Source organism: Macrobrachium nipponense, chromosome 30 (genome assembly GCF_015104395.2).
Source record: "Macrobrachium nipponense isolate FS-2020 chromosome 30, ASM1510439v2, whole genome shotgun sequence".
NCBI classification, from domain to species: domain Eukaryota; kingdom Metazoa; phylum Arthropoda; class Malacostraca; order Decapoda; family Palaemonidae; genus Macrobrachium; species Macrobrachium nipponense.
In genome coordinates, this window is record NC_087218.1 from 14,398,379 (window position 1) to 14,413,378 (window position 15,000).

Below are 15,000 nucleotides of genomic sequence, written 5' to 3' on the forward strand. Positions count from 1 at the left end.
GAGGCCAGCGATAGGATCCTATCAGAGTAATTTGCGAGAGAGGAGGTGAGCAATAGTGAGAGAGGATGAGGATGGAGGGTGAGGGAGATGAGGAGAAGAAAATTATTTTTCCTCCCTCTTGCTATCCATCCTCTCCTGACAATTGTTCCATAGTGCAGCCGCTCTGAGGTTTTCCTCCTTTAACACCTTTACAGCTTGCTTACTCTCAATACCCCTTCCAGCGCTGAATGACCTCATAGGTCCCAGCGCTTGTGATCTTTGGCCTATATTCTATTCTACTCTCTAAGTGATGAAAGTGATAAGTTAAAAGTAGAATTATCAGAGGCAAAGGAGGAGATTATTTTTAAAGACACGGGATCCTGAATAATGACGAAGTTGAAAACCAGGGACTCAGAAGAGACAAGAAACTTGTGAAAAACCGGACTCTCAATTCAGACTCAAGATGTAAAAAAAAAAAAATAAATAAATAAAAAAAATAACCCGATCTGTAGAGATCTTCGAAATCGGCACAGCGTATAATACTGCATCAAAAAGAGACAGTATAATACTGTATCAAACAAGAACATAAGAAGAGGATTTTCAAAGTCCAGGTACTACTCTACCGTGTGTCTCAACACAAGAATTTTGTGCATGCAACGCCCGCTTTTACTTACACCAGTTTGTTCATCTCTAAACATTTTATCTATATATCTCTCTTTCCTGCGATGAAGGATTAATGCACTAATACTTGGTGAAACTATATAACATGCAAAATGACAGAAGAGTGAAGATATTGTTTAATCTAAGTGTTAAGAGAGAGAGAGAGAGAGAGAGAGAGAGAGAGAGAGAGAGAGAGAGACCTTATAGGGCATTGGAAAGGAAGAACCTTTAATATCCAATATGCACGTGAGCATTGTAAAATAAGTGGCGAGTGGGGCAGTGCGCGCATAGGGAATTTGATAATACAGCAGATGCTCATTGCCTTGATGTATAAAGGGAAGCGGCTGATTGTAAATAATAATAATAATAATAATAATAATAATAAAACGTCGCAGTTGTCGCTTTATCAGTGAAGCCAATGCAAGGCCCTTGTCACACCAACCATTTGTTGCTTTAAAATCTTGTGGCTGACTAATTGTGCTAGGAATAGAAACATTCCATACGTACTTGAGTACATCGGCGTCGGTGACCCTGGTAGTTGTGACGCCAGGTAACTCACAATCAATCAATCAATACTTGAGTACATGGTGTGTTGGCGGTGAGACGCTGAACCCAAACCACGTAGTTTTTAAAGAATGAAACGTATTTATTCCATGTGGAACAGTAGTCTCAAGTCCGGAAGGAGAAGAATGCTTGCTCCTATGGCCTACTTTTCGTTCGGTATTCGTGCTATTTCCGTTGGTTGTTCACCATATGGCATCAGTTTTCCTTACTTCCATTGCTGTTTGTAAAGAAGTATTTGTCTTTATTGTTATTTTACATTTATTTATTAGTTTTTGTCTGGTTTTCTTTATCTTTTTTTTGATGAAAGGAATAAATATTATCTTTTTACAAATTAATTTAATCCTGTTATATAAAAATTACGGCGTAAGTCTGAAAACGCTTATATTGACGAGCCAAAAAGGAAATTTTTTTATCAATATTTCAATTGCTTCCTTTATTTAAAATATCGGTGACTTTCTTTTTGGTGCCTTGACCTTAGCTAAAACTGAGACTCCCTTTTGTTCTGTGCCCATTTTCATAAGAATTTGCTGCGTTTACTATAAGACGCATCACCGACCTCATCACAGGGGAACATTTCTGTCAATGCCACTCGTTAATCTTTAATAGCCAGTTCCAGTACCATTCGTGATATAATCACGTGAAATTCAAACTTCCAAAATTTTACTTTTGGGTACCCATTTTCAAGAAATTAGGGAAAAAAGTCCACTATGTGCTTAAGTCGTTTCAGCACTGACACAGGAGAAAGGGGGAGGATGCAGCCACGTAGTGTATCGACTATATTAGATTCACATCAACCGTGTATTTGACGTCTAGGCCCTTATGACGCTCCTGATTGGCGATTGATAAGCCAATCACAAGGCTGGAAACTCTCAGTCTCTCTGGAGAGTTCACATAGGCAGGGTGTATGTTCCACCTCTCCTGAGGGATACGTCTTTCAGGATTGTGGAACATACATCGTGCCTATGTGAACTCTCCAGAGAGACTGAGTTTTCAGCCCTGTGATTGGCTTATCAACAGCCAATCAGGAGCGTCGTAAGGGACTGGCCTAGACGTCAAATACACGGTTGATGTGAAATCTACTATAGAAAGTGCTTTTCCTAGTAGTGACTAAAAACAACTAAAGATAACAACTTGCCCCGGTCTTCCCTATCACGTGAAAGAATTAATGCAATGTGATTCTCTGTGGATGTCTCTTTGATCAAATAAATGGTATATTTTTCTTTTCTGCGGAGGTGTGTGTAGTCGCACAGTGCTGTACAGACTGCGTAGTATTTGAATGCGATATTAGCCTAAGGCATATTTGGATCACCTGTGCTGGACTTTTAACCCTCTTGCAATATTTTCAAACAATGCGCTCTTCTGGGAACATAAAAGCGATTTTCGACAGAGATCAACCCAGGAAGCAGCGATTATCCAATGAAATGTCCAAGGGAAGATTCAGTGATTTGCAGACACAGCGTCGTGACTGGAACAACAAGTGACCTATTTGCTAATTGGTTAACTCACAAAGCAGACTATGATCAACGAGGCTAGGTTAGGAGCCGCTAGTGCTAGCAACCTGTGAACTACCCCTCCAGGACCCACCAACGTCACCTAAACTAGACCCGTGTCAAGGAGGCTTCAGGAACTCTAAAACTATTACCTTAACGTACGAGATATAAGCCTATTTATTTTTCTCTTAGCTTTCCTGATTTTTTTTTAAGATTTTAAGAACCTTATCAAGTTAAATCTTACAAGAAAGACCACTGGAAGTTCTCAGACGATACCGACATGATAAATATTTTCAATATAATGAAAGTAAATTAAAATAGCAAATGACGTGTAAACAACGGCAAAACAGAGAAGCGTCCAGGGAACGCTGACCTCGATTTGAAGTGTAGTTATACCCTTTAGGGTCAAAAAATGGGCTTTATAATCCGAGCTGGTATATTCGGGTGTGCCAATCCCTCTGCGAAACGCTTAACCTTTGGATCACTCGTGGATTCTATACATGAATATATATTCCGTTCTATCGTAGCGGTACATTTATATCTTTCTGTGATATACAATTCATGTATGTATGTGTATATATATATATATATATATATATATATATATATATATATATATATATATAAGAGATCAAATTTATCTAGAAATTGTTCTTAATAAAGCTCACACATTCATATATGTATATGTAGAAATATATATGAATATATTATGTACTGTCGGCCAAAAAACTCGTGGCAGAGTTTCATAATTTTTCGTTCATCTGCCTGACGCACGATTCATGCCTTATTTATCTATTTTTCTTTTCAGAGATGGAAGAAATCATGTGTAATGACGTTAAAAACAGTCACTGATATCTTTAGAACATTATGTTATGTTATTGTGTAAAACTATTTTCCATATAGCAAAATTGACGTGAACGAAACGAAGTGATAAAAAACGTCATATCACAACCATAGATATACATTACCAAATAGATAGGAGACACCTATCACTAGTAGTATCGCATAAACATAGTCCTTAAATTATCATTTCAATATTAAGTTGAAGGTAGTTGAACTATTCCATTTGTCAAATTTTACAGAAAACATTGGAATCTCACAAAATGCTATCAAATTTAAAAACAAAAAGAAAAAAATAACGATATCTTAACAGTGTGAACCAGGCGACCTCACTCTATTGCTTTTGATGTTATGTGCACGGGAATCTAATGTCAATGTGTCATTTATCGGTCTAGAAACATCCCTCGATGAGCGAGAGAATTATTGCACTGCATTCGGTGCAGTTCCTGTTGGAGAGATATCAAGAAAGCTTAATAAACCGGAGAGAATCATACATAGATGAAAATAATTGTTTAAAGAACGGCAAAATTTAGAACATGGGCCTAGAGGTGGAACACCTCGAAACACCACATGAGAGCAAGACAATACATTAGTGTAAATGTTGCTGAGCAACATTCATTTGTGAACTTTGAATTCTAGTGCCTTGTCACGACATTGCTGAACCAGGACTCATAACTAGCTCTACGCTTAAGACTGGTGTCTGATGAATACTTTAGATGGAGAGGAAGAGATTTTTAAATCTACACTTGAAATCTTTGATAGGTGTCTAATGAATAAGTCTAATGAATAGGCAAATTTATCTTTGATGGATGAGAGATTCAGTTAGGCTTACTCTTTTTGTTTTGTTTTTTATCGGTGGCTAATGAATACCACGCGGATAGGGAGGGAAACAGTTTCAATGATGCATGCATTTTTTTTTCTTCAAAACCTAAAGAATACATTTTATTGGGAGATACTTTATTAACATCGGCCTAATCCTTCCATCACTCCTATACGCCACCTCCGCTCTCTTCTACATCTCAGGCGACTAGATCCGATTTCTCACTACGAACTCCATCTCGTGAAAGCATCACTAATGATAACGGTTATTTTAGAATTCCCCGCACCGACAACGGACGCCTTAAAATGCATGTTTATAAAAAAATATTTTCTGTTCAAAGAAACCTTAGTTTTTCATTCCCCAAAATATGTGCATACACTCGTGTTACACCCTGTAGCCGTCAAAGAGCCAACCTTGATTAAAGCAGTAGGTTTTTCTTAAAAAAAAAAAAATAATAAAATAAATAAATAAAAACATGAAATAGCATTAAACGAGAACGTCACCTTTCATATTTCTTATCCTTTCAGCTACTTATAATATGCTTATGGTGGTAGGTCTAGGTATACATGTGAAACTAATTTGAATTAATTTCTATTTAGAAGAAATGAATAGCTACAAAAAGATCAACCTAAGAAAGCTTTAAGGAAAGTAAGCCTTTCTTAATGTATTCGTCAGTTTTGACTCCCACAGCTTTCCAACGTGTCCAAATGAAACAGGATGATATGCAAGGAATTCGATAAAAATAGGACTGGAATTATATTCGTTTGATTTTTTTTGATTATGCTTTTTGACTTTGAATAGCTAGGTCTGAGTTAATTATGTTAAGCAATTATGAAAAGGATAAGAAGAAAGGCGAACATGACTAATAAACAAGAATAACGGGAATAGTCAAATAAAGCAGATTAATATATATATATATATAATATATATATATATATATATATATATATATATATATATATATATATATATTGTCGATTTAAATATTCATTAATATTACGTATCCGAGAGAGTATACTGCTGAAAATAGACCTAGGCAAATCATGTGGAAAATCAGAAGTCCAATTTATGCAAATTATTATATTGATCAAAGGACAAAATTAGTTTAATTAAACATCGTTTTCAAAGAATGTTAACGCATTGAATGTATTATTTATCGGCTGTAGGAGACGAAATGACAACACCCCAGCGCAGTACGATACGTTGAGTCAAGACTCGAGCGGCAGCAAAGCCAACTTCAAAATCTTCGGTATGCTGTCACGAAGCTAGAGTTGAGAATAAAATTAGAAATCGTTGACCCATCGGTATATATTTTCCTTACTTTGCAAAATAATTATCTTTAAAACATTGAATAAGTCTAACTCAGTTCTAATGTAATTTATTTCAAGTATAGCACCTTTGAAAGGAAATGTTATTTATTGTTAAGTAAATAATCTGGCCTGCATATGGCAATATTTCCATAACGAACAATGAATTAAGAAACTACGCCAATTCTCGTTGGCCGTCTGTACATATGTATAGTATACATATATTCATATATATACATTATATATATATGTGTAAATATATATAATATATATATAATATATTTATATACATATATATATATATATATATATATAATATATATATATATATATATATATATAGATATATATATATATATATATATACACACACACACACACACATATATATATATATATATATATATATATATATATATATATATATCGTAGTATATATATTTATAAATGCGTGTTTGTTGGTTCATTGTATTTGTTGGGACCTTTCGTTTGTGCCCTTTATTTCGTTCGTTATAAACCCCAAATTTTTATTTCTCTCTCTCTCTCTTCTCTCTCTCTCTCTCTGTGCTTATTGCGAATGACCTCTAGTCATATTTCCGTTCAGCGCGTTGTGACTGAAAGTCGTGTGGGACCTTTAGGCTGACTATGTTATTTGAGATTAAGCTGGCCTTATGCCATCACGGGTTCTTGCTCATAGGGCAGCCCGCAGAGGCTGACTAACCGTTTGGAAACGGACGTTCCAGAGGGCGGACGTCCTGACCTGGAATGGTACCATTACTTTCGTTAAAGAAGGCAATAAAGTCGATCTCACAATGCTCTCTCCTTCCTGTATATGGATATCTTTCACCGATGCTACGCCTCTCACAGGGGTTACAAGGAGTTATAAGGATTGGGATGTCTCAACGACTTGTTAGTCCATCCGAGGAGACATCGTGGGCTCACTTATCTCTAGGAGCAGGTTTTACTGTTCATTCACAGTGTCCTAATGATTCTGTTTAGCTTTCTTTTAAACTCTTCCGCACTGTTGCTGTTTACAACTCCTGGTGGCAGTTTATTCCATGTGTCCCATAATCTTGTATGCAAAGAAGTTCCCATAGTGGGATGTGTTGGGAGGGGGTGTCCAATGGACAAGCCTCTCAGGGGGGCACAGTTCCAATTCTCTCTCTCTCTCTCTCTCTCTCTCTCTCTCTCTCTCTCTCTCTCTCTCTCTTTGAGGAACGTCTCTCCATTTCATTTCGTTTTTATAATATGGTCTTCATGTCGTCTTGCAGACAGAAATGAAATGGATGCCGCCTTTTAGTAAATGCGTTCCAAAGAACACAAGAAGCGCTGCGTGGAAATCTCTTCAAGATCCCTTTCAAGATCTCTCTCCTACTAGAAAGAATCACGAGATGGACAGCAATTTCCTGAAGTGTACTTAAAAAAAAAAACAGGAAATTGCAAGCAGAACAGTGTGTCTTCAAGCATCCTGGCGGTTTTGATGAATATGCAGAGAGGAATAGAAATAATTAAGAGAGAATGCGCTGGAAAGCTGGCGCTGGAATTAGATTGTCTACCAGATCAAAAAGCGATTGTTTATCTTGCTAGCTTCGTATTGTTCTCTTACCATTCGTAAAGGAGAACAGTTAAGTATGAGGAATAATAGCTCATTACAGTCTGCAATACGGTACGCCTGAGGGAGAGAGAGAAAAAGATGAAAAACAACATCCTAATTAGCTACTTGCGAGATCAAAGTTGGGACACAACGCTTATTTTTATGGCGGGATTTATAGACAAGGTGGGAAGTGCCAGTCTGATCCACTGATGTTTCTCAGAGACTGTTGAAAGTGGGTTGGACCAACCGGCGAAACCGGATTATGAATTTTGTAAGGTAGTGGAAAGGGTCACCATAAAAGGACTTTTTTTTTTTTTTTTTTTTATGACAAGATCTTTGAAAGTGGCGGCTCTAAAACGTGTTAGACTTGCAAAAGGTCCCTTGAAATTGGTTGATTGGCCCAGCCTTTCTTCAACCCTTGACGGTATGCGAAGGTACTAACACATATTAGAATAAGTCTTTCTTTATTAACGATACAATTCGAGATCTTCCTCGTTCTCTGGAATCACAGCTGATAAAACAGTTTTGCTTATCATGACACCATCAAAATTTAGCAGATTCAGGTAACAATGATATCAATGAAAAGGTCATTTTTTGTCATAAAAAGGCAAGGCCTATCTGATTCCTTTCGATTTGAGTGACACACTCACGTATACTAAATCTGAAGCTATTATTATTATTATTATTATTATTATTATTATTATTATTATTATTATTATTATTATTATTATTATTATCAAAGTTGACGACCAATTTTCTCTCAATTGAAAGGTTCTCTGTTGTACATGTTATCGCAATGCTGAACTAACGATAATTCGTCTTCCACTTTCATCAACCCAAATCGAGAGTTGCCAATAAGAAGACTGACCAGGCTGAAAGTGTCGAACGCCAAGAGGGCGAGTAAGCGTAGAATAATGGAAAAGTCTTCCATCTCTCCGAGGGCAGGAGAATTTCCTCGACAAAGTCTTCTCTTGACATCCAGAGGAGCAAATAAAAAAGACAGAATGTTGCTCTTGACGTCATAGCTACTCGCTCCCAAAACTAGGCCACTGAGTACTCCCGGGACGCTGACCTTTAAGGATCCTGGAATGCTGCGCCAACACCCTACTCAGCCCCCCTTCCCCCGTCCCCTTCCAGCCCTGCCCCGCGGGCTCCAACCCCCTCGTTCCAGTTCCAGCGCGGGCGAGTACTCCTCACTTTGAGCGGGTCGCTGGAAGTTTTGTTTCTTCTAGGAGTTAGTTGGACACATTCACCAGTTTTTTTTTTTCATTTATGAACTTTCCAATGAAAGTCTGGAATGGGCGCCTCCACCCGCAGCCGCTCCCTCCCCCCCCCCCCTCCACCAAATAAACACTTCTTTTAAAGTGGATTTTGGATCCACGCTGGTTAGAAGACTGACGTTTATTCTTATCACAGGCAAAAAAAGTGATGACGTCACAAAAGGGGTAGTTTTAAAGCCCAGCGACAAGAGACAGATATGGAGGTCAGGGGATACAAAGGAACGTCAAAAATCGATATATCTGGATCTCCGGAACTGTTGAACGGATTTCGATGGAATCTGTCACGATTAGCGACCTTAGTGGGAAACCTCTTTAGTCAGAGTTTCATCCAGGTCGGTTGAATGTTTCCAGAGTTATAAAGGAACAGTCGGGGTTTTTGTGTACTCCGGATGGCTGGGCTTTACAAACCACCAACCACCGTGGCTTTAAGTTTTATTTTAGGTTTTCCGGAGTAACTTGAATCTCCAGTTATTAAGTTTTTCTTATCTTTAACCGAACGAGTTTCTCTCCTTAATGCAGAGGCTAATGGGCCAGGCAGAGGAGCTGCCTTTGTCATGCCCAGACCCGAATAAAGTAAGAAAAAAGTAAAAAAGGCACAGAGGTTTTATCGATGCAATTGAATTTTCCGTACTGCGTATAATGGTGTACGTAACTCTCAGCCACGGCCCATGAAACTTTCAGCCATGGCCTGGTGTTGTTGGCACCCATGGCTGTGCCAAACGCACGATCATGGCCAACTTTAACCTTAGATAAAATAAAAAGTACTGAGGCTAGAGGGGCTGCAATTTGGTATGTTTGATGAATGGAGGGTTGATGATCAACATACCAGTTTGCAGCCTTCTATCCTCTGTCGTTTTTAAGATCTGAGGGCGGACAGAAAACGTGCGGACGGACAGACAAATACCCATCTCAATAGTTTTCTTTTTACAGAAATCTAAAGAATGAGGAAGAAATATGTTTTACATTTCTGGAACTCATGAGGCTGCTAGGCCCAGGCGCTTCTCCATTTTGTTATGACTTACCACAGTCTATTAACTACCAGGAACTTATTTCACCCCAGAACTCAACAGATTCTCAGTGGGATTTAACGGAACTAGACTGAATCACTCTGCCTCGTCAAGGAACCGGGTCTGCTAAGGTGTGTCATAGCCAACATAATATTCTGTATGTATAGTTCTAAGCTGATGTTTACGTTTTACATATATATATATATATATATATATATATATATATATATATATATTATGTGTATATATACAATACATACATACACATACATACACACACACATATATATACATATTATATATGTCTCAGGATGTTCTCTTGAAAATAATGTAGATTTTATCAGTCGTCTTAATAATTTTAACCCAAATTATGACTTTATAATGGTGAGTTTCGACGTTACTTCTCTTTTCACAAAGGTGCCAATAGATGACCTGTTAAGAGTTTCTGGAGGATGAGATGAAAAAACATGTGTTCATATTTCCACACAAAACTTTAATAGAACTTATAAAATTGTGTATCAAAGGCTGCAAGTTTACTTTCAATGGTAATTATTATGAACAGAAATTCAGTATGGGCATGGGAAATCCTCTTTCTCGTATACTTAGCAATCTATATATGGAGTTTTTTGAAAGAAAATATTTACCGAACTTATTGTCAAGGGGTGTGTTATGGATACCATATGTGGATGACATATTTTGTTCATGGCCAGTGAAAAGGAACAACTTTCTTAGTAGATTAAATGCACTTGTGCCATCCATAAAGTTCATCCTTCAGAGGGAGGAAGAAGGAAAATTGCCATTTTTAGATGTGTTGGTACATAGATCTGATAAAAAGTTCAAATTTTTTGTTTATAGGAAACCCACAAATATCTATTCTTATGTACACTTTTATTCAAACCATCCATTTAAAACTAAGACTGCTGTTTTTTTCTGCTGGGTCAGCAGCCCGGAAATTTTAGATCAAGAAATTGACAAGATACGTGAAATTGCTGGCAATTTGAGGTACATAAACAGTTTCATTGAAAACACCTTTTGCAAATCCCGAAAAACGTTTTAAGGATTGACAAAAACTGGAAAGTTCGAAAGCAAAATCATTTAGTGCTTCCTTTTTATACTTGCTTTAATAACATCCCGAGACAAGTCAAGCCACTAGGTAATAATGCTGTGTTCAGAACACTAGGAACTATTAGAACCTTGCTGATTAGAAATTCCGTGTAAACATTGTAATAAAATGTACGTAGGACAAAGTGGAAAGACATTGGGAGTTCGATTAAAACAACACAAATATAATGTAAGAACTGGTAATATGTCACATGCATAATTTGTACACATGAATAATAGTAATCATGGTATTAACTGGACAGACTCCAAGGAAATTAGGTTTTGCAAAGATTTAGTGAAAAGATACGTAATAGAATCCTGTATAATTAAACAAGACTGCGATAATTTATTAATTACCAGCCTAGGTTTATACAAAGTATAAACCTAGCATCATTTGTCTTGCCACGAAGTCTTCCTGTGACTCTGTTTTTGTTTTCTTGGCACTTGTACCTGAACCCTGAGGAGGTGTAGAAATACATGAAAGCGCTCGGCTCAAGTCATTTCTTTTCACCCTTCTCCTGACTGTATGCATATATATATATATATATATATATATATATATATATATATATATATATATATATATATATATATATGTATATATATATATATATTTATATCTTCATGTTTCTATTTCAAATCTCTCTCTCTCTCTCTCTCCTCTCTCTCTCTCTCCACGCTCTCTCTCTCTCTCTCTCTCTCTCATTACGTCCATTCATTCCATCCGCGGTGATTGTTTATAAAAGCAGACTGAAAGTATCTTTCTTCTTTAACTCGGACACGGCGACGATCAAAATTGAGGAGGCAGATTTGCAACAACGGTGGAAATTGCATTTTGCCGCAACAGGGTCGCGAAAGCTGACCTGAGATTGATGGCCGAGTGGATGAGTGTGGCGTGGTTATGCTATGGGTGGGTATGGGTGGAGGTCACTTATGGTATTACTTTAAATTTCTCTGATTTACCAATAAAATCATCTATCTATTAGTATATATATATCTATATTTATATATATATATATATATATATATATATATATGTGTGATTCATATGCTTGCATTAAGCTAAAAATGTCCTTTAATAGCCAAAGCACTCTACCTCTTAATTAATATATTTTCATATATAATTAACCAAGAAGGGGAATTTTTTTTGATGATAATAATTTCGTCCTCTCCTGGATTCGAAACGGCTCATAGAAGAGAAATCTGGATTTTAGTGACGTCTTAACCGACCATATATATATATACATATATGTGTGTGTGTATATAAATTTCCATCACATCACCGTGAATCATACAGATGCATTACAGGACAAATGTCCTTTAATATCAAATTCGCTCTACCTCGGAATTATATTTGTTCATATATGTTAACCAAAGGGGAATTTCTTAGTGTGTTGGCCGAGTCGGTAACTTCACTGAAGTACTGATTTTTCCTTTGTGCGCTGGTTCAAATCCACGAGAGGATGAAATTATTATTAACTAAAAAATTCCTCTTATGGTTAACATATATGAAAATATATTAATTCCGAGGTAGAACAGCTTGGATATTAAAGGACATTTGTAGCTTAATTGACACACAAACACACACACACACACACACACACACACACACATATATATATATATAATATATATATATATATATATATATAATATATATATATATATATATATATATATATATATATATTATATATATATATACTACATACATATATATAATATATATAATATATATATATATATATATATATATATATATATATATATATATAATATATATATATATTCTTAGATATGATGTAACATGAATCGACCTTCCAGTCTGTCCATCTGTCTACGCAGGTCGATCAGAATCTCTGTAAATTAATTAAAAAATATCTATTTCCAATGGATATGTCTTGTATGTATATCTGACTACAAAAAAAACGACATATAGGAGAAAATTCAAGACGGAAATTAAGCTTTATCTTTCTCTTTGAGTGGGAAAACTCATCGAAGGGATATCATCATCAAAGACTTTTTTTTTTTTTATTCTTTTTATTATCCTGGAAAATAGCTCAGTGTTCGTGGAGATTTACGCAGAGGACGAGAAGTAAATATTATTATTATTATTATTATTATTATTATTATTATTATTATTATTATTATCATTATTATATTATTATTATTATTGGCGATATTGCTATACTATTAATCCTATTTACTAACATACTTTTTCCAGCATGAAAAGTGGATTATTATTATTATTATTATTATTATTATTTTTTTTTTTTTTTTTTTTTGCTCTATCACAGTCCTCCAATTCGACTGGGTGGTATTTATAGTGTGGGGTTCCGGGTAGCATCCTGCCTCCTTAGGAGTCCATCTCTTTCTTACTATGTGTGCCGTTTCTAGGATCAACACTCTTCTGCATGAGTCCTGGAGCTACTTCAGCCTCTAGTTTTTCTAGATTCCTTTTCAGGGATCTTGGGATCGTGCCTAGTGCTCCTATGATTATGGGTACGATTTCCACTGGCATATCCCATATCCTTCTTATTTCTATTTTCAGATCTTGATACTTATCCAATTTTCCCTCTCTTTCTCTTCAACTCTGGTGTCAGTGGTATTGCGACATCAATGAGTGATACTTTCTTCTTGACTTTGTCAATCAACGTCACGTCTGGTCTGTTTGCACGTACTCACCCTATCCGTTCTGATACCATAGTCCCCAGAGGAATCTTTGCCTGATCGTTTTCTATCACTCCTTCAGGTTCGTGCTCGTACCACTTATTACTGCAAGGTAGCTGATGTTTCTTGCACAGGCTCCAGTGGAGGGCTTTTGCTACTGAATCATGCCTCTTTTTGTACTGGTTCTGTGCAAGTGCCGGCATTCACTTGCTAGTGTGGGGGTTTATGGTTTCACTTTTCGTATTGCACTTCCTACATATGGGAGAGATGTTATTTCCGTCTATCGTACTTTAAACATATCTGGTTCTTAGGGCCTGATCTTGTGCCGCTGTTATCATTCCTTCAGTTTCCTTCTTTAGCTCTCCCCTCTGTAGCCATTGCCAATTGTCATCGCTGGCTAGTTCTTTAGTCTGTCTCGTGTATTGTCCGTGCATTGGTTTGTTATGCCAGTCCTCTGTTCTTTCTGTCTTTCTCCTGTCTCTGTATATTTCTGGGTCTTCGTCTGCTTTTATTAGTCCTTCTTCCCATGCACTCTTTACCACTCGTCTTCACTGGTTTTCAGATATTGCCCCAGTGCTCTGTTTTCGATGTTGACGCAGTCCTCTATACTTAGTAGTCCTCTCCCTCCTTCCTTTCGTGTTATGTATAGTCTGTCCGTATTTGCTCTTGGGTGTAGTGCTTTGTGTATTGTCATATGTTTCCTGGTTTTCTGATTCTATGCTGCGGAGTTCTGCCTTCGTCCATTCCACTATTTCCTTGCGCTGTATCTGATTACTGGCACTGCCCACATGTTTATGGCTTTTATCATATTTCCGGCGTTGAGTTTTGACTTGAGTATCACCTTGAGTTCTCTGCATATATTCTTTCCTGATCGTGTCCTTCATCTCTTGGTGTTTTATATCTCCTCCTTCCATTATTCCCAGGTTTGTATCATGTATATTGTATTATTATTATTATTGGATTATTATTATTATTATTATTATTATTATTATTATTATTACTACTACTATTATTATTGGTGGTATACTATTATTATTATTCCTATTCCCTTACATACTTTTTCCAGCATGAAAAGTGGATATTATATTATTATTATTATTATTATTATTATTATTATTATTATTATTATTATTATTATTATTATTATTAATTAATAATTATTATTATTATTATTATTATTATTATTATTATTCCCTCACATACTTTTTCCAGCGTGAAAAGTGGTTATTATTATTACCATCATATTTTTTATTATACTAATAATTTTTCCAGCAAGACGACAAGTGGATATTATTATTATTATTATTATTATTATTATTATTATTATTATTATTATTATTATTATTATTATTATTATTATTATTATTATTATTATTATTCGCTTGTACTTTTTCCACCAAGACGACAGTGGATATTATTATTGTTATCCATTTAAACACTGGATACTGTGAAAGCTTTAATAATAATAATAATAATAATAATAATAATAATAATAAAATAATAATAATAATAATAATAATAATAATAATAATAATAATGATAATAATAACAATAATAATAATAAGAGTAGGGAAAAACTCTCTATCGCGAGAGTATATATAATGTTCTTATGGGTCCACAATATACAAAGTGTTAAGAGTCCGTGTATAATTTTTAAGACTTTACAAAAAGCTTTCGAACCCTTCCCT

At 35.7% G+C, this 15,000-nt stretch overlaps 1 protein-coding gene across 1 annotated transcript in view; it reads left to right on the forward strand.

The window, feature by feature from the left end:
* The window catches only part of LOC135201976 (uncharacterized), a 43,392-nt gene that overhangs the window by 159 nt on the left and 28,233 nt on the right, over positions 1-15,000 (forward strand). Inside the window, exon 1 of the mRNA XM_064231252.1 lies at positions 1-26. This exon is cut by the window's left edge and continues 159 nt beyond it. Coding sequence (XP_064087322.1) covers positions 1-26 — 26 coding nt within the window. The remainder of the gene's footprint in view (positions 27-15,000) is intronic.